At 40.0% G+C, this 15,552-nt stretch overlaps 1 protein-coding gene and 1 long non-coding RNA gene across 2 annotated transcripts; both read left to right on the plus strand.

Moving 5' to 3' along the window:
- The first annotated feature begins 246 nt into the window (after window positions 1-246).
- LOC144710391 (golgin-84-like) lies at window positions 247-2,063 on the plus strand. Its single transcript, XM_078584139.1, has 4 exons — window positions 247-978; window positions 1,255-1,317; window positions 1,696-1,773; window positions 1,866-2,063. Exons 1-4 carry the CDS (start codon window positions 724-726, stop codon window positions 2,046-2,048), a joined length of 579 nt encoding a protein of 192 aa, XP_078440265.1. The 5' UTR covers window positions 247-723; the 3' UTR covers window positions 2,049-2,063.
- A 402-nt stretch (window positions 2,064-2,465) lies between these two features.
- LOC144710120 (uncharacterized) lies at window positions 2,466-2,854 on the plus strand. Its single transcript, XR_013583218.1, has 3 exons — window positions 2,466-2,495; window positions 2,637-2,711; window positions 2,801-2,854. It is a non-coding gene; the product is annotated as an uncharacterized LOC144710120 (long non-coding RNA).
- Window positions 2,855-15,552: the final 12,698 nt, after the last annotated feature.

The following is a 15,552-nucleotide window of genomic DNA, read 5'->3' on the forward strand; positions in this document are numbered from 1 at the left end:
TAGCCATTATAATAAGGGGTTATATCACGGTGTGGCCCGAATTTTTTCGAAAATTCGAGTTACAGCCCTTACGTTTTTTTTGCCGCGACACAGCCCGAAGTCCCATTTGGTCCACAGCTTGTGACGTGGAGTCTACGTGGCTGCCAGGTGGAGTTCCGGCGGAGTCCACCTAGGCGGAATCCACGTGGCAGCCGCGTGGATTCCACGTCACTGCGCGATTTGAAGAAAGAATGATTTTAGCCCGCCCAATGTGAGTCACCCGGGAGAGAGCTGAGAAAGGCGACGAAGGAGAAGGAGACGGTGGAGAAGGAGGAAGAAAGGGCGCGAGGGAGAAGGGGCTTCCGCGCAGATCAACGTCGTTGGCGCCGGAATCGTTGCGAGCACGCCCTCACCCTCGCCCTCCTCGATCGGCTGAAGCGGCCGCCCTACTCTGTCGCGTCGACGGTCCTCACCTACAACACCGTCATCAACGCCTGCTCTCGGGCCACGGAGGTGCCCTGGGATAAAGAGGAGATGGGCGAGCTAAATTCATGCTCTTCCATACCCATTCGTTCATTTGCGCTTGCTGTTCTAGGGTTCATTGAAATTTGATCTTCAATTCTTCTTCCTCGCCGATTCTTTTTTGCTTTGGGAAGAACACTGACTTCCGATAATGATGTCAAAGTGGCATCATCTGTTGATAATTTTGTTAGTAGCAGCGAAGAACCTAGAGAAATTTCAGAAATGACAAGGACATCATCTGACGAATCTGATCCCAAAGAGGGCAATGCTCCCCAACAAGATAAGGAGATCTATGACCAAGATAACTCAAATGTTGGCCAAGATAACTTGGAGGTGGATCAGGGGAAAAAAGAAAGCGTCTGGAAAGGGAAGGATAATGATCATGCATCTGAGCCGGTGGATACTTCAGGCACCAATAAGATACATGACCATAAAAGTGACAGAATGCCTGAGAAATTGCTTGAACAGCTTGACGAGGTTCGTTTATCTCTTTCCGTTTGTTGGCATTGGAATTTGAATGATTAAATGAATTCATGGATGATTCTAAAATGAACTTTAAATTGTATTTAAAATGCTGTTATTCGATTCTAGATTCAAAGCCAAATACTTTGGAAAATTGGCTTTGATTCACAAGAATCACTAGCATAGTTTTCTAACATTGTTTAGCACAGAATAAGAAACATTTTATCCAACGTATTGACTTTGATGAATTTGAGCCTTTTGCTGCTAAACAATGATTTTTCTTGTTGTCAGGCACAGTTTCTGGTAAAAAGTGCAGTCTCTACTGGTCAATCAAAAGAAGCAAGACTAGCAAGGGTGAGTTGGCTGTGTACTCTTAACCTTTTATCGACTTGTTTCTTGTTTTCCCTTGTACATTTCTAGACTAAATCCAAAAATTTTCATTTGTTGGTTGAGTGTGCGTCCTCTACTTTTGATATCTTCTGTGCATAATATAATGCCAATGCCACCCAGTAGGGAACATTGCTGAAAAAATATCTTCAGTCTCAACTCAGTTCTTTCTTTTATCTTCAACATATTATTTTCCTATCCTCTTCCCCAAATTTTCGCACCTTATTTTAGGAGCCAGCCCTTCGTTTTTACGTTCTGACCATAGTTATTTCCATTTATTTTATTCATTTAACGTCACAATGTCAGTCTTCTCACCTTGATGTCCTAACTAATGCTTGGAAACAGGTTTGTGCCGGGCTATCATCTCGGCTTCAGGAGTACAAGGCTGAGAACGCTCAATTGGAAGAACTCCTCATGAGAGAGGTAGATTCTTCAACGACGGATTTGCTTCCATACTTGCGCAAATGTAGATTCTTCAAATAACTTCTTTTTATTTTTTATCTGCTGTTTATCAGCGAGGACGCAGCAGTTCATATGAAGCTTCCATCAAACAGCTAGAACAAGATTTATTATTGGCCCAAATGGAAATGAGTAAAGTGGAGTCAAGTATGGGTGATGCGCTGACCGCTAAAAATGCAGAAATCGAGAAGCTTGTTGGTTCTATAGACGCTTTCAAGAAACAAGCATCAACAGCATAAGGAAAACTTGTGTCCTTACAGGTTTCTTGTCTTTACTCTTTTTCCTTTGTAGCTTATGAATTACATTTTAAGACGGCTCCACCATCCAAGAGACATCTATACTTTTTCTGTCAACTGCCTCCACAGGGTTTTGTGGAGCACTTTTGAATGAACTTTTCCCCATATTAAATATGAACCTCGGATGCAACATATGGACTCACTTGATAGAGTGCTCCTTGATATTAAACTAACTCCACTCTTAGATTACACTAGTGTCTCCCTTTGTAGGACTGTTCTTTGGCTTTGGCTCAACTGATTGAAACAATTATCGTTCATTTTAGTGCGTTCTTCTAATAATTCATGTAATGATTGGAAAAGATCTCATTTGCAGAACTTCCCATTTTGAACCAGGCAAATATGGATGCTTTGATGAGAGGTCGTGAACTTAGTGAGACAAGGGTGATACAGGTAGTTCACTGCCTCTATTATTTTTTAAACTATACTTGGGACTAACGATATTTTTTGAACTGCAAAATATTCTTTGACTCTTCTGTTCGTCATATTTCTCGTCTTCTCTTTCTTCTCTGACAATCTTATTTTATTCGCCAGGCGCTTCGTGAAGAGCTCGCTGCAGCTGAGCGCAGAGCAGAAGAAGAGAGGATAGCGCATAATGCCACCAAGATGGTCTAAGCAGCATCTATGAGAATGTCTTCTGTTCACTTCTTTGTTTCTGTTTCTTGGTTTAATTTTACACATTTTATTTTTGAATGCAGCCGTAGAAAGAGAAGTTGAATTGGAACACAGAGCTGTGGAGGCCTCAAATGCACTTGTAACAATGCAGGTACGTCGTTCTAATATTCCATTTGAGGGTATCTAGGTGTATGTGCTGATGAAGTGGCCACCGCTCTTGTATAATGTGAATTCTCTTTGGGTCATTCTGACCATTTTGCTCTGCGCATTCAAAATTCTTCCACGTCTCAATGTTTCTCTAGTGTGCCCATTGTAACTAGTAAGCAGTTAAGTTGACATAATAATTGATATTACAAGTTTCGAGAATGCCTAATATAAATATGCATTATAATATCTGTGATTATTGTGGTGCTTTACAGCCAGGTTATGCATATATGATCAATTATAATAAATTTACTTAAATTATAATGCACGTGATGCATTCATTGGGTCTGATTCAGCTAGAAGAAGGGGGGGGGAAGAATAAGCAGGAGAGATTGTGTAGAGGGCTGGCCAATATGGGAGAGGCTCCATATGCATGGGCCTAGTCAATACCGCAGAAGCTTCCTAGGAAGTATTCAGGCGTTGATACGGCCACTGCATTCTGTGCCAGGTGAGACGAACAACTATATTGCACCATGCGTTTATTATTAATAAACAGCATTTCAATAAAGTTAAACATTATTCTTGATTGGCAATTTGAATTTAAAATATGTTCTTGCTGGGTGAGAGCAGGGGACGGTGAAGGAGGCATTGAAATGACGGGGAGCATGTAGCTTATCAGCTTATCAGAGAGCTAATGACGGGGAGCATGCAGCTCGACCATGCCTGGAGGTTGACCCAGCACGGACCGGAGGTGGCCCGGAGGTGGACTGCTTGGCTCGACCCTTCCCGCCCCCTTTGATGTGCCCCTGGCGTTCAATGAGGCCATATCAATTTTGCCGACATCTCGCAAGCATGATGGATCACTTGTATCGAATTGTGAATGAGGACGTATCATTTTCGCAGACTTGTGAATTATATTCTGTTCTGTGACTCAATTTTGAGGTTGCGAGGAACATAATGAAATATGTTTTATTGGAAGACAATTTCTTGGTTTATTGGAGAATACGTACTATAAGTAGGCATGACACTGGCCGATTTAGTTCGTAAGAACCTATTGTTTTACTGTGAAAACATGGGCCACGACGAAGAAGAAGGGCGAACAGGAAGGACGAATAAGTACCGAAATGCATGGATTAATCAACGGCGATTCAGAACGGCGAACATGAACGAGAATTCTGTGGAATTGGATAACAAAGTTTGTATTATCAACCGAGAACTGAATCCTGTTCTACAAATATTTGTTTAGGGCGAGCGATTAATAAGCTTGAGCGCGTTGTGTTTCATAGCCGAATTGCAACTTCATCGTCGATGGTCTTCGACAATTGGCAGCTATGTAGCTTCCTGAGATCCCTACATGATTAGTGAAACAAGTTAATTGGTTAACATTCGGAAAAAAACGATGACACATGTAAACAAAGTTAGACATAAAATTGAAACTGTACCTGGCCTCCAGCTTCCATTTTCGGTTGGGTACATGTCTTCCGATTATGCCCAACTTGGTGGCAGAGGGAGCACGTCATGTGCATGCCTCTCCTCGACAATCTATGTACTGTGGGTTCTTTCTCAGCGACGTCAATCCTCCTCTTCAGCTTGGGCCTTCCAGGTTGTCTCCTCACAAGAGGAGGGAATACATAGCTCCCATCAACTTCACTCCATAGGTTTTTGCCATTCATTGGCGGGATACCATAAGTGTAAGCTAGTTGGTATACGTCTTTCTTGAACCATTCACTGAAAAAAATGATGGGGTCCTCCTTGACCCAATGAATGCAACATATAGCATGGGCGCATGGAATGCCCCTTAACTCCCAATATCTGCAACTACATGTTCTGTGAAGTACATCGACCACAAACCTGCTTCCCAAGTCTGTGACCTCGAATTGATACTTCCCTGCATGCCTAAGAGTGCATCTCTTGGACTTCTTCTTGTTCTCTTCGACCACCTCCCTTATCCGAGGGCATAACGTATCAGTTCTATTTGAAAATAACTCCCTTTTTTTTGCTACCCTTTGCATTATTGCACCTCTGACTTCCTCCAGCATGTCGATGATTGGCTTAGACCTGGCCTGCATGATGTAGTTGTTGAAGCACTCGCAAATGTTGTTGTCGATCACCTCACACCTTCTGTCCTCATTAATGTACGCCCTGCAAAACTTCTTTATACCTATATCTTCGAAGTCTTGAGCAGCTTGTGGGTTCACACTGCTCATCTCCCTCATCAGCCATTGGAAATCTTCGTGCGTGGTGGCCTTCGCAGCTTTCCAGAATAAGTTCTTCAAAAATGCCGTGGAATGTCCTTTCTTCTTCCAATTCGCGTAGATATGCCGAGCACAATTCCTATGCTCCGCATTGGGCAATAAGGAGGACACTGCGTTCTCTAGTCCCTGCACAATGTTAGACGGTACGCATCTATTAATGTACTACACGTGTCTAACAGTAAGCGATAAGAGTCCAAAGAAATAAATTAAGTACCTTCTGCTGATCGCTAATAATCGTCCAGCCATTTCCGTCCACCATTCCTAGATCATTCATCAGTAGCTGAATAAACCACGTCCACGAAGATTGATTTTCACCTTCAACTACCGCCCAGGCGATGGGGAACATTTGATTATTCCCGTCCTTGCCGACAGCACTCAATAGTTGGCCTTTCAGTTCGGTCTTCAAAAAACATCCGTCCATTCCAATGACTCGTCTACAGCCTTCAAGGAACCCTCTTGCTATCGAATCGAAACATATGTAGAGCCTCTTAAACCTAACCAAGGAATCTGGGGTCGCTCTATCGAGAACCAACTCAAAAGTACCACGCCTATTTACCCTCTTTAACTCGGCAACATATGCGGGAAGCATGTGGTAATGGTCGTCCAATGTTCCTAGAAGCTTCGTGCGCGCCTCGGCTCTGGCTCTATAGCATGTTTGTTTTGAAACAGTGATTCCGAACAGATCATTTATTTCCCGCATCATATCTGTCACCTTCATATCCAAATTCATTCGAATTTTCTCCAAGAAGTGTTTCGCAACCCAGTGATAATCAGCTTGGCTATTCCTCGGCGTCCTGCTGCACATATGAGTATCATTAAGCGTTTTCACAACAAACGCCTCTCTCCTAGCATCCAAACTAGCATATATCCTCCACGGACAGTTTCCCTTGCAGACGACCTCCACTTTCTGGTCACCGGACCTCGGAAAAGTGATGTTGAATCCGTTCCAAATAGCGTGGTCCTTCACAGCTGCCCTAAATTGCGACGCCGATTCAAACTTCATGCCCACTTGAAATATAAAACTCTCATTGGGGCATCTCGGATCATACGTATTGCCCCTATATCTGTACCTTCGATTTTCATCATCGTCATCGGTACTATCGGGGGTTAACATATCATCCTCTGAATTGTCATACTCGCTATGATCTACCAATTCGTCATTCCATTCCTCACCGGAATATTCGTCTGGTGCACTTAAATACATGTCACTTTCCTCAACTTCCTTACAGATATCATATTCTGAGTCATCATCGCTATTATACTCAAAACCGAACACCTTGCACTCGTCATCGGCCCTGTTAAGTGACGGATGGTAAATAGTAATAGAACATGCATTAACACCATAAATTTTCGTCATGCAGGTTTTATAAAAAGATTATACAACCCACAGACATATTTATAACTCTGCAGAGAGTTCAACGCCAAAAAAAGTACATTACCAATTTTAAAAATAATTTGAATCATCAACGCGAAGAGGGTTAGTATTGCGATGTGCAAATATATCTCAAATAACATTGGAAATAATTAAAAATTAAAATTATAAGACGTGCAGGACAAATAGAGATAATAAAATCTTACATTACTTGAATCCAAGCGTCCACTGTCGAAGAAGAGAAGAACGCCTAAAAGCGCAAAAAATAGATGACTATGATGAGAAGAGGACAACTCTTCATATTTTTCATAACAGAAAGCAAAACAAATTCAAAATAAATTAAATAGGGATCACACTTCTTGTTCTCACCAATAAGTATGAGAAAGAAACACCATATCCTCCGTGATCAATAGAGAAACACCAACATCTTTGTCATGAAAATAATCTTATTCATCCAAGAGATATAAAGAGAGAGAGAGAGAGAGAGAATAATGATACACATAATAAGAGAGAATTGCACGAGTGAACTCAAAACATTTATACCAAGCGAGAGAAAGGAAATGCGGGAGAGATAACTTATACGAATGCAAGAGAGAGAACGACACAAATTTAAAAAATAAACATGGTAAGATGAAAAGAAGAGAGAGAAAGTTAACTTTTACACCGAGTCAAAAAACGCAGCTCACCGTAAACATCATTTATGGCAGAGAGGAACTGAAATTTTGAAATGCCATTGTATGAGATGTTTAAACTGATAGAGAAAGTTACATGAGTGGAGTGTGAAAGTTCTACATGAAGGCAAAAGTAACAGTCATAAATAATCTTCAATGAAGAGAGAGAGAGACTAAAATTATCCAAATGTCATTGAACAAGATGTCAAAACTGATAGAGAAATTTAAACGAATGTAGTCTGCAAGTTTTACACGGAGACAAAAAACAACAGCCCAAGCGAATCTTCATTTAAGAGAGAGACTGCAATTTCCCAATGTCTTGTTAATCAAAAGAGCAACTCAAGGAAATCTTCCTTTAAGAGAGAAAGAGATCGTAAAATTTTCAACTGTCATTAAACAAGATGTGAAAAATGAGAGAAAGCTGCAAGAATGGAGTTTGAAAGTTTTACATAGAGACAACCAAACAGCCCAAGGTAGTCTTCATTAAAGGGAGAGAGACTGCACAGCTTTCCAAATGTTACTGAACAGAATGCTAAAAATTAATAGCAGCCCTGGGTAATCTTTATTTAAGAGAGGGACAGAGATAAGAACTTTCAAAAGTCATTGAACAAGATCTTAAAATTGACAGAGAAAGTTACATATGGGCTTCAAGAGAAAGAGAGAAGATCATCGGTATTTTGAGAAGCAGTAATGCATGTCCATTTGGAGAGAGAGAAAGAAACCCACATGTAGCTAAAGAATGCGGTAAACCATGAAATCTAGAGGGAGACACAGAAAGTTACATGAATCGAAGAGAGAATGGGCTTCAAGATAAAGATAGAAGATCATCGGTATTTTGAGAAGCAGTAATGTATGTCCATCTAGAGAGAGAGAGAAAGCAACCCACACGTAGCTAAAAAAGCAGTAAACCATGAAATCTAGAGAGAGAGAAAGCAACCCACACGTAGCTAAAAAAGCAGTAAACCATGAAATCTAGAGAGAGATAGAGAAAGTTACACATAGCTAAAAAAGCAGTAAACCCTACCTCGTGGAACTCCCGTAGCCAGGAAGAAGCTCGCAACGATTCCCGTAGCCAAGAAGAAGCCCCTTCTCCCTCGCGCCCTTTCTTCCTCCTTCTCCACCGTCTCCTTCTCCTTCGTCGCCTTTCTCAGCTCTCTCCCGGGTGACTCACATTGGGCGGGCTAAAATCTTTCTTTCTTCAAATCGCGCAGTGACGTGGAATCCACGCGGCTGCCACGTGGATTCCGCCTAGGTGGACTCCGCCGGAACTCCACCTGGCAGCCACGTAGACTCCACGTCACAGGCTGCGGACCAAATGGGACTTCGGGCTGTGTCGCGGCAAAAAAAACGTAAGGGCTGTAACTCGAATTTTCGAAAAAGTTCGGGCCACACCGTGATATAACCCCTTATAATAACGTTATAACGGCTTTCAGTTTTCGAATCTTACTATTTTTAGCAATACCATACATTATATAGTACGCACCAATGTAGTAAATCAGTGGATAACAAAGATCTTGTGTCTCTTCTTTCTCTCCCTCTCTATCTCTCCTTCTTCTCTCTTCTCTTTTCTTTTCTTTCAAGCTACACTCGCGCGCTTACACAGTCCTTGTCCCCGGCAGCGACGACGGCCAGCGATGACAGCGTGTTACAGAATAGGAAAGCCACTGTGGGCACAGACCAAGAGTTCTCTTCTTCGCGGTGGACTCTGCAGGAGGTGCCGCAGTGCACTCTGCAGGAGGTGCCGCAGTAGTCGCCGCAGGGCGAGGGGAAGGAGATCGTCCTCCTCGTGATGGGGTTGACAGAGTAGACCGCGCCGGCCTTGTCCTCTATCATCATACATCCTCTCGAAGACCCGACGACGCTCAGATCCGTTGTGGAGGTCAGCGCAGCGTGGGCCGTGGAGAAGGAATAGGTACGCGAGAACTTCTCTGAGAAGCTCGGGAAATCACAGCGTTCGTCATAGAGCGTCTTGTCGCCGCACTGAGGAAGAATAATCCACAGGGACGGGGCCGCGGCTGAGGAAATTTGAAGTGCTGAGGATGGTGAGGAGCTCGCAGGGGAAGATGTTGTGGGCGAAAACCAAGGGTCTCGACGGGCATGCTCTCCTGATCGGAAAAGATGACATGGCGGTGCTGCCCGTGGCCCAGTTCCCAGAGCTGAAGCTCGACTGCTTCTTCAGCATTGAATGGGATAAACGCCGCAGAAATATGAATCTCGTCGAGACCAATCTGGCGACCTGGAAGGTGACTTGGGAGCAGGTATCCTTTGCTAATGTCTACGTGGACTGGTTTATTCCAAATCGCGAGGCCTGGGACTGTTGATTCGTAGTAACATAGATCTGTGTTCTCACCGTTGCCAAGATTTCTCAATAAAAAGATTTCTCTCTGAGTTTTTTCCCGGCATGCCCTGATGCCGTAAGTCAAAACTTTGTATGTTCACGTGCTCTAGAACCCTACTTTAACTATTTTGTTTTTTACTAATATGGTTTTGATTTAGTCAATCCATGAAGGAAACAGTATATTTATCTACGAAAGTTGATGGTTTTCATTCCGCTAATTAATCTTTGTGTTGAGTGTCGAGGGTATTCGGAAGCACGCTTGGACGAAGAAACGCATAAGATCGAGGGAGAATGAGAGACTTGATCTCTCCACACAAGCCTTCACAAGAGAGAGAGGGAGAGCGAGAGAGAGATCTTGAAGAGAGTGAGGAAACAATACTTTCTCATAATAATGAAATGAACCCTTACAAGTGCTTAAATAAGAAAAACAAGGAAAGAGAAATTCCTACTCCAAAGGGATAACATGTGGTCCTCCTAAAAGAAAGGCCACATTCATAGAGGTATGAGAATAGGGCCACTCCTAAACGTCCTCCCCGTAAGGAGGAAGGGAGGAGAACGTGTCAGCAAGGTGGCTGACGCATCTTCCAACACTTCGCCATAAATGTTGGCTTTCATATTAATATTTGAATTTGGTATTTCGTGGAAAATAGTCACCAATCTTATAATAGGATGTACCGGACAAAGTTTTGACCGTAACAAGTTTACCAGTTGGTTAAGGTTTTCCAAAAACACATCCGGAAAATATCATGATGGTTACTTTTTATCATGAGAATAGAATACGTTATTTCCGATGGCTTCTTCCCAACTGATATGATTCATATCAAGTCTTTGAGACCTTATTATGCAGCGTAGGGTGAGAGCGAGCGTTCGGTCTGTTCTGTTTGAAACATTTGAAGTCTATAAAAACACTGCACTTTGAACTTTTCTCATAAGAAACGAGCTATCGGGGAAGAATAAAGAGACGAAGACCTTCATCATTGGCGATTTCACATAATGGCTACCTTGTTTTGTGATCTTTATTTCCACAGTGCCTTTCATGTATTATTTATCGTCCATAGAAAGTGACCTTGTGCCTAAAAAAAGTCCGAGAGTAGGAAAGAAAGGGCCTGACAAGTCGTATCAGATCATCCCTTGATCGGTTCTTGAGCTGTATTTTCAAACATCAAGAGCAGGATGCAATATATTTCAATTCAAACACAGCTGATACAACGTTATGGTACGAGTGATGTATTTGTCCAAAGTAAACATTCCACGACCTAACTATAAAAGTAGTGATTTGGAAATCTTGAGTGAATCTGTCAAGATATTTTATTTGCTAAATTTCAAGAAATCTGAGAGGTTATTTTAATCTATGCGTTGTAAAAAATATGTTTATGACCATAAGAAGTTTTCTTTCTAATCTTATTTAAGTCTTTCTACGAGGGCAGGGTAACATTTATTCAGCAAATCGATAAAAATTAATTGGCAAAACTACATCAGCTATGTTCTCGTAATTCATTGAAAAGACGGTTAGCCATGCATGAAATTGAAACATTAAACATGCCCAGATTTGAATCCTATGAACTACTAAACGCTATTTTTTACTAGTTGTCAACACTCATCCCTGTGGTTCATTTGACGACAATGAACGTCTTATTAATAATTAATGTTGACGCTCTTAGTGCAATTACATCATACTCCTATGAAAAAATAACTACATTAGAAGTCGTGGGAAGTCCAAGAGTTGAACAGAAGGGACATTTAAGAATACTATTAAGTTTTCATTGTATATACTGAAATATCAGCGTATGACAGCACTGGTTATTTTTTAAATCACAAATTTATTAGAAGGCTCGTAGAGCGGGAAGTACTGCACGAATACGCCAAAACATTATTTTATTTGACGAATGTTATCCAATGTGATAACATACTTCAAATTTAATTATTTTGATTTGCATGTAATATTTGAAAAGGTTGATATATTTTTTAATTTCAATATAATATTTGCATTCGTCCAAATTTTGATATAAATTTTAGATTGCATTTCACTCTTGCTTGTGGATATATTTTTACTAAGTTGTTTAAATTATTTGATCATTGTTAAAAACTGCAATGAGTTAATATAATCAGTGACCCATGAGTATGAATTGAATGCCAATGTCAAACCAAGTCAATTTACATGGATTCCATGATAGTTTTATAGGTTACCAATTATATTTCAACTGGGTTAAAATAGGTTTTTTATTGATTTAAATTTTAAAAAAACTCAGAAGAAATCCCTAAAAATTTATTATTCAAACATGGTCATTCTAACATCTAAATTTTATAAAATGAACTAAGATCCGTATCTGTCATTTTTGGTGATAAAATAATTCAAAACATTTATAAAACCCGAGAAAGGTGTATTACATCTTTGATTCAATTTATGATATTTAAAACAGCAAGAGAATTCTGAAGTTTAAAGTGATTCCTCCTTGTGGATAAACCCCTTTCTTTCCCTATACATATTATAGAGTAGTCAAGTGGAATTTTATATAAACCTTAAATGTGGTTCAGCCTACATCAAAACAATAGCATAAACCCTACATTTTGGACTTATCAACTGGCGCCATTGCCGGGAATGGGCCCTTCGGCTGGGTGGCCCAGTCCAAGCCAGTTCAGACTAGGGAACGGCACCCGCCATCCGTCACGTCACACGTCACGGTGAAGGATGATGTCACGGTGATGGTGACAAATTTGGTGCCTTGTGACGGTGATGGTGACGGGGCTCCTCGGACGTGTGAGGTGACAGGACGGTTGTCACGAATGATGGTCGGATTTTAGAAACATTTAAAAATGATCAAAAAACAATCTCAATCTCTCTCTTGTTCGCTCTCTCCCACTACATATATATCAGACAAAAAGACCAAGCCAAGATTTAAGAATCGAGCCATGAGGTTATTATTTTGAGCAAAATTCAATTGTAAAATACGTTTCTTGCAATCGGATTGGGGTGGAGAATACAGATCTCTTCACCAAGCTCTATGAGGGGAGGGCATCCAGCATCGCATTTCATGTCCTCGTGCCCACCACCAAAATGGAGTTGCAGAGCGCAAGTATCAACATATCATTGAAACAGTCTTCTCAAGGATGCATCATGAAGCTATTCCACAGTGATGCTGGGATGAATCACTGGCAACCGCATCTTATCATAAATCGTCTTCCCATGGCACAAACTACACTTAAAATCACCCTATGAGTTATTGTATACTCAACCTCCAAATTATTCTTTTCGTAAATGTTTTGGATGCTTGTGTCTTCCTAATCTCAGGTCGTATGTTGTCTCAAAACTAAGCTCTTGATCCGAATGATGTGTCTTCCTTGACACAGGGCTCATCATCATGGCTACAAATGTCTCAATCTTCGAACTAATCGAATTGTCATTTCTAGAGAAGTTATGTTTGATGAAAACGTGTATCCCTTTTCGTCTATGACTGCCTGCGTAACACCTTTGCCCAATAACCAACCAAACTTTGCTACACCGCAACAACTCCCAACATCAATTCTGCCCAGCTTGCCAATTACCTCAAGAGGAACCCTCCTTCCACAACACCTCATCAGCTCAGCATTTTCAGGAAAGTTCAACCACTATATCTTCTCCACTTCCTGATGTCACACCATCTAGAACACACTCTTCACCTAAAAATTCATCACCACCAAATTCTTCTACACCTCGAAAATGTTTCCAAAAAAATTCTGAGCTTTACTCTATGCCTAAAAAATATCCACTCTCATCATGTTATACATCTTCCACTGCTCCAACAGAACAAAAAACTGCTGTATCAGCTCTTCAAAATTCCCTCTGGTGAAAATCCATGAGCGACAAATATTCTGCTCTTATTCAGAATCACACATGGCATCTCATTTCTCCACATCCCAACATAAAATTAGTTGGGTACAAGTAGGTCTTTTGTACAAAACTCAAACCAGATGGGTCTATTGATCGCTACAAGGCTCATCTAGTTTCATTAGAGACATTTGAAACATCTGATTTTCTATATTAAGCTTGCTAATAAAAATAAATTTTAAGTATAAAAAGTTAACTCTCTTCTCCATAAGAAAATAAACTTTTCACAACTAAAATTTACTAACTAGATGAAACTAAACTCCTCGCTTTTGCCTTACTGGCAGTGGTGTCCCTAATAAGCTGAAATATACCATAATTAAGTAGCTTAATCACTATTGTTGTTTTTAATAAACTTATAAAATAATATTTATTATGAACCCTCTATATCAAGATGTAAATTATACGTATAGGGGTCATCCACATGGAAGCAGAGTTCAAGGATTCAATTCAAGATAATTAAAATGGAATTTTTATAGATGTAATCTGGATTAGACATGAAATCAGCTCTACAAGATTAAATAGGGATGATCTCTATTGATTTCATTTCTAAATAAAAGAGAAGATATTTAGGTACCATATGGGAAATAATTGAGAAGAGGGAGGTATGAGAGATGAGATAATATGAAGAGAATACAGGCCCTCACTTCATTTAACTTGGTCCTCACAAGGATATCCAGAACCATAAGTGTAATGAGACAATAATAGTACTTAATATAGGGTTTTTAACTAATAACGGTCGGTGAAGAATGTAGAGATTTAGAGGGAAATCAAGGGCAGTTAAGCAATCTAATTTGTAGGGTATTTTCATGTCTGATAATAGAATCTAATGAGTAGCTAACTTATTTCTTCAATCAAGACAATGGCTAGTGCATTTCGCCCTTGACAAGGTGATTTAAAAGAACACAAATCAAGATGAATGAAGAAAAATACTAAAAATCAAATAAAATACCACGATAAAATTTGATCTAAGGTGAGCTCCCCTCTGAATGCAGACTATGGTCAAGCATCCAATAATAAAAAAGAGAGAAAATTAGGGATTTATACCTTGGGTAGAGGGTGAGACAATTCCACTTTCCCCATAAGTATTACTTATTGTATTTAATTTTGGGGATCCTCTTATCGATCCATCCATCCGGATGGAAAGAGGATTTAATGAAGAACTAGCCCTCAAAATTTGAGTTCCATCCGACGGTCGGATATTCAGATGTTAAGGTTTGAATCTGGAGCAATGTAAGGAGTTTAATCCTTTTGGCCTTCTCTCTCTCTCTCAATTAAATTTTCAGAAAAACCCCCTCTGATTTTGCAAAACTTTATTTGGACGCCGTCCTATAAATATTTGAATATATGCCCCTCCAATCCTATTTCACCTGGAAAATTGCAAAAAAAACCTATGTTCTTCCAAAACAAGTTAAAATACCGAAAACTTCAATAAAATAGGAGATTTACGCCTGCAAAAACTACCTAGAGCAGTTCTAGAGCCCTTTTCTTCATGTTCTCCACATAATAATTTTTAGAAAATTCCAGAAAATTCAGTAAAATCAGGAAATTTCAGGAGAATATACTAAAGACAAATTTGTTTCATTTTTATTATGACAATATGCAATTATAATCATTTGAGTGCAAATAAAAGTGCAATATGTATAAAAATGCAATAAGTAATAATGTGCATTGCATGTTATCACCCTATTATATGATTTAGTTTCTAAATTAATCATAGACATATAACTAAATATAATGGTTAAATAAAGATATAATACTAGCCGTTAAAATATTCCCTATTCAGATTTAATCATATCCATCTATCATATGGGTACCTCTTAAATTGTGCTTATTCTTGAGTATAATGTGTCCTTGATCTTCCGGGAGACTCATAAACTTTGAGGCCCAGCTACTTCAAATAATAATATGGCATGGGCAGGTGTTTGATGAAAATATTATATTGATATTCATTCAATATTTTAAAATAATGAACCAATTCATCACATCTCCAAAGTATTCTTGCATAATCCAAGCCAGACTGCTTGATCCAGATGTATCCGAGACTGAAAGGGATCATTTAGCCCGGTTTAATCATATGATATAAAGCCTTCTTTGGTTGAATAATCTTCTGATAACTGGAGCTGAGAACTGGATTCTAGCTACTTTGATTAACCCACATCTTAAACCTTTTTTAAGCACCTCTTCATTTCC

This window comes from Wolffia australiana, chromosome 12, assembly GCF_029677425.1.
Source record: "Wolffia australiana isolate 7733 chromosome 12, ASM2967742v1".
Lineage (NCBI taxonomy): Eukaryota > Viridiplantae > Streptophyta > Magnoliopsida > Alismatales > Araceae > Wolffia > Wolffia australiana.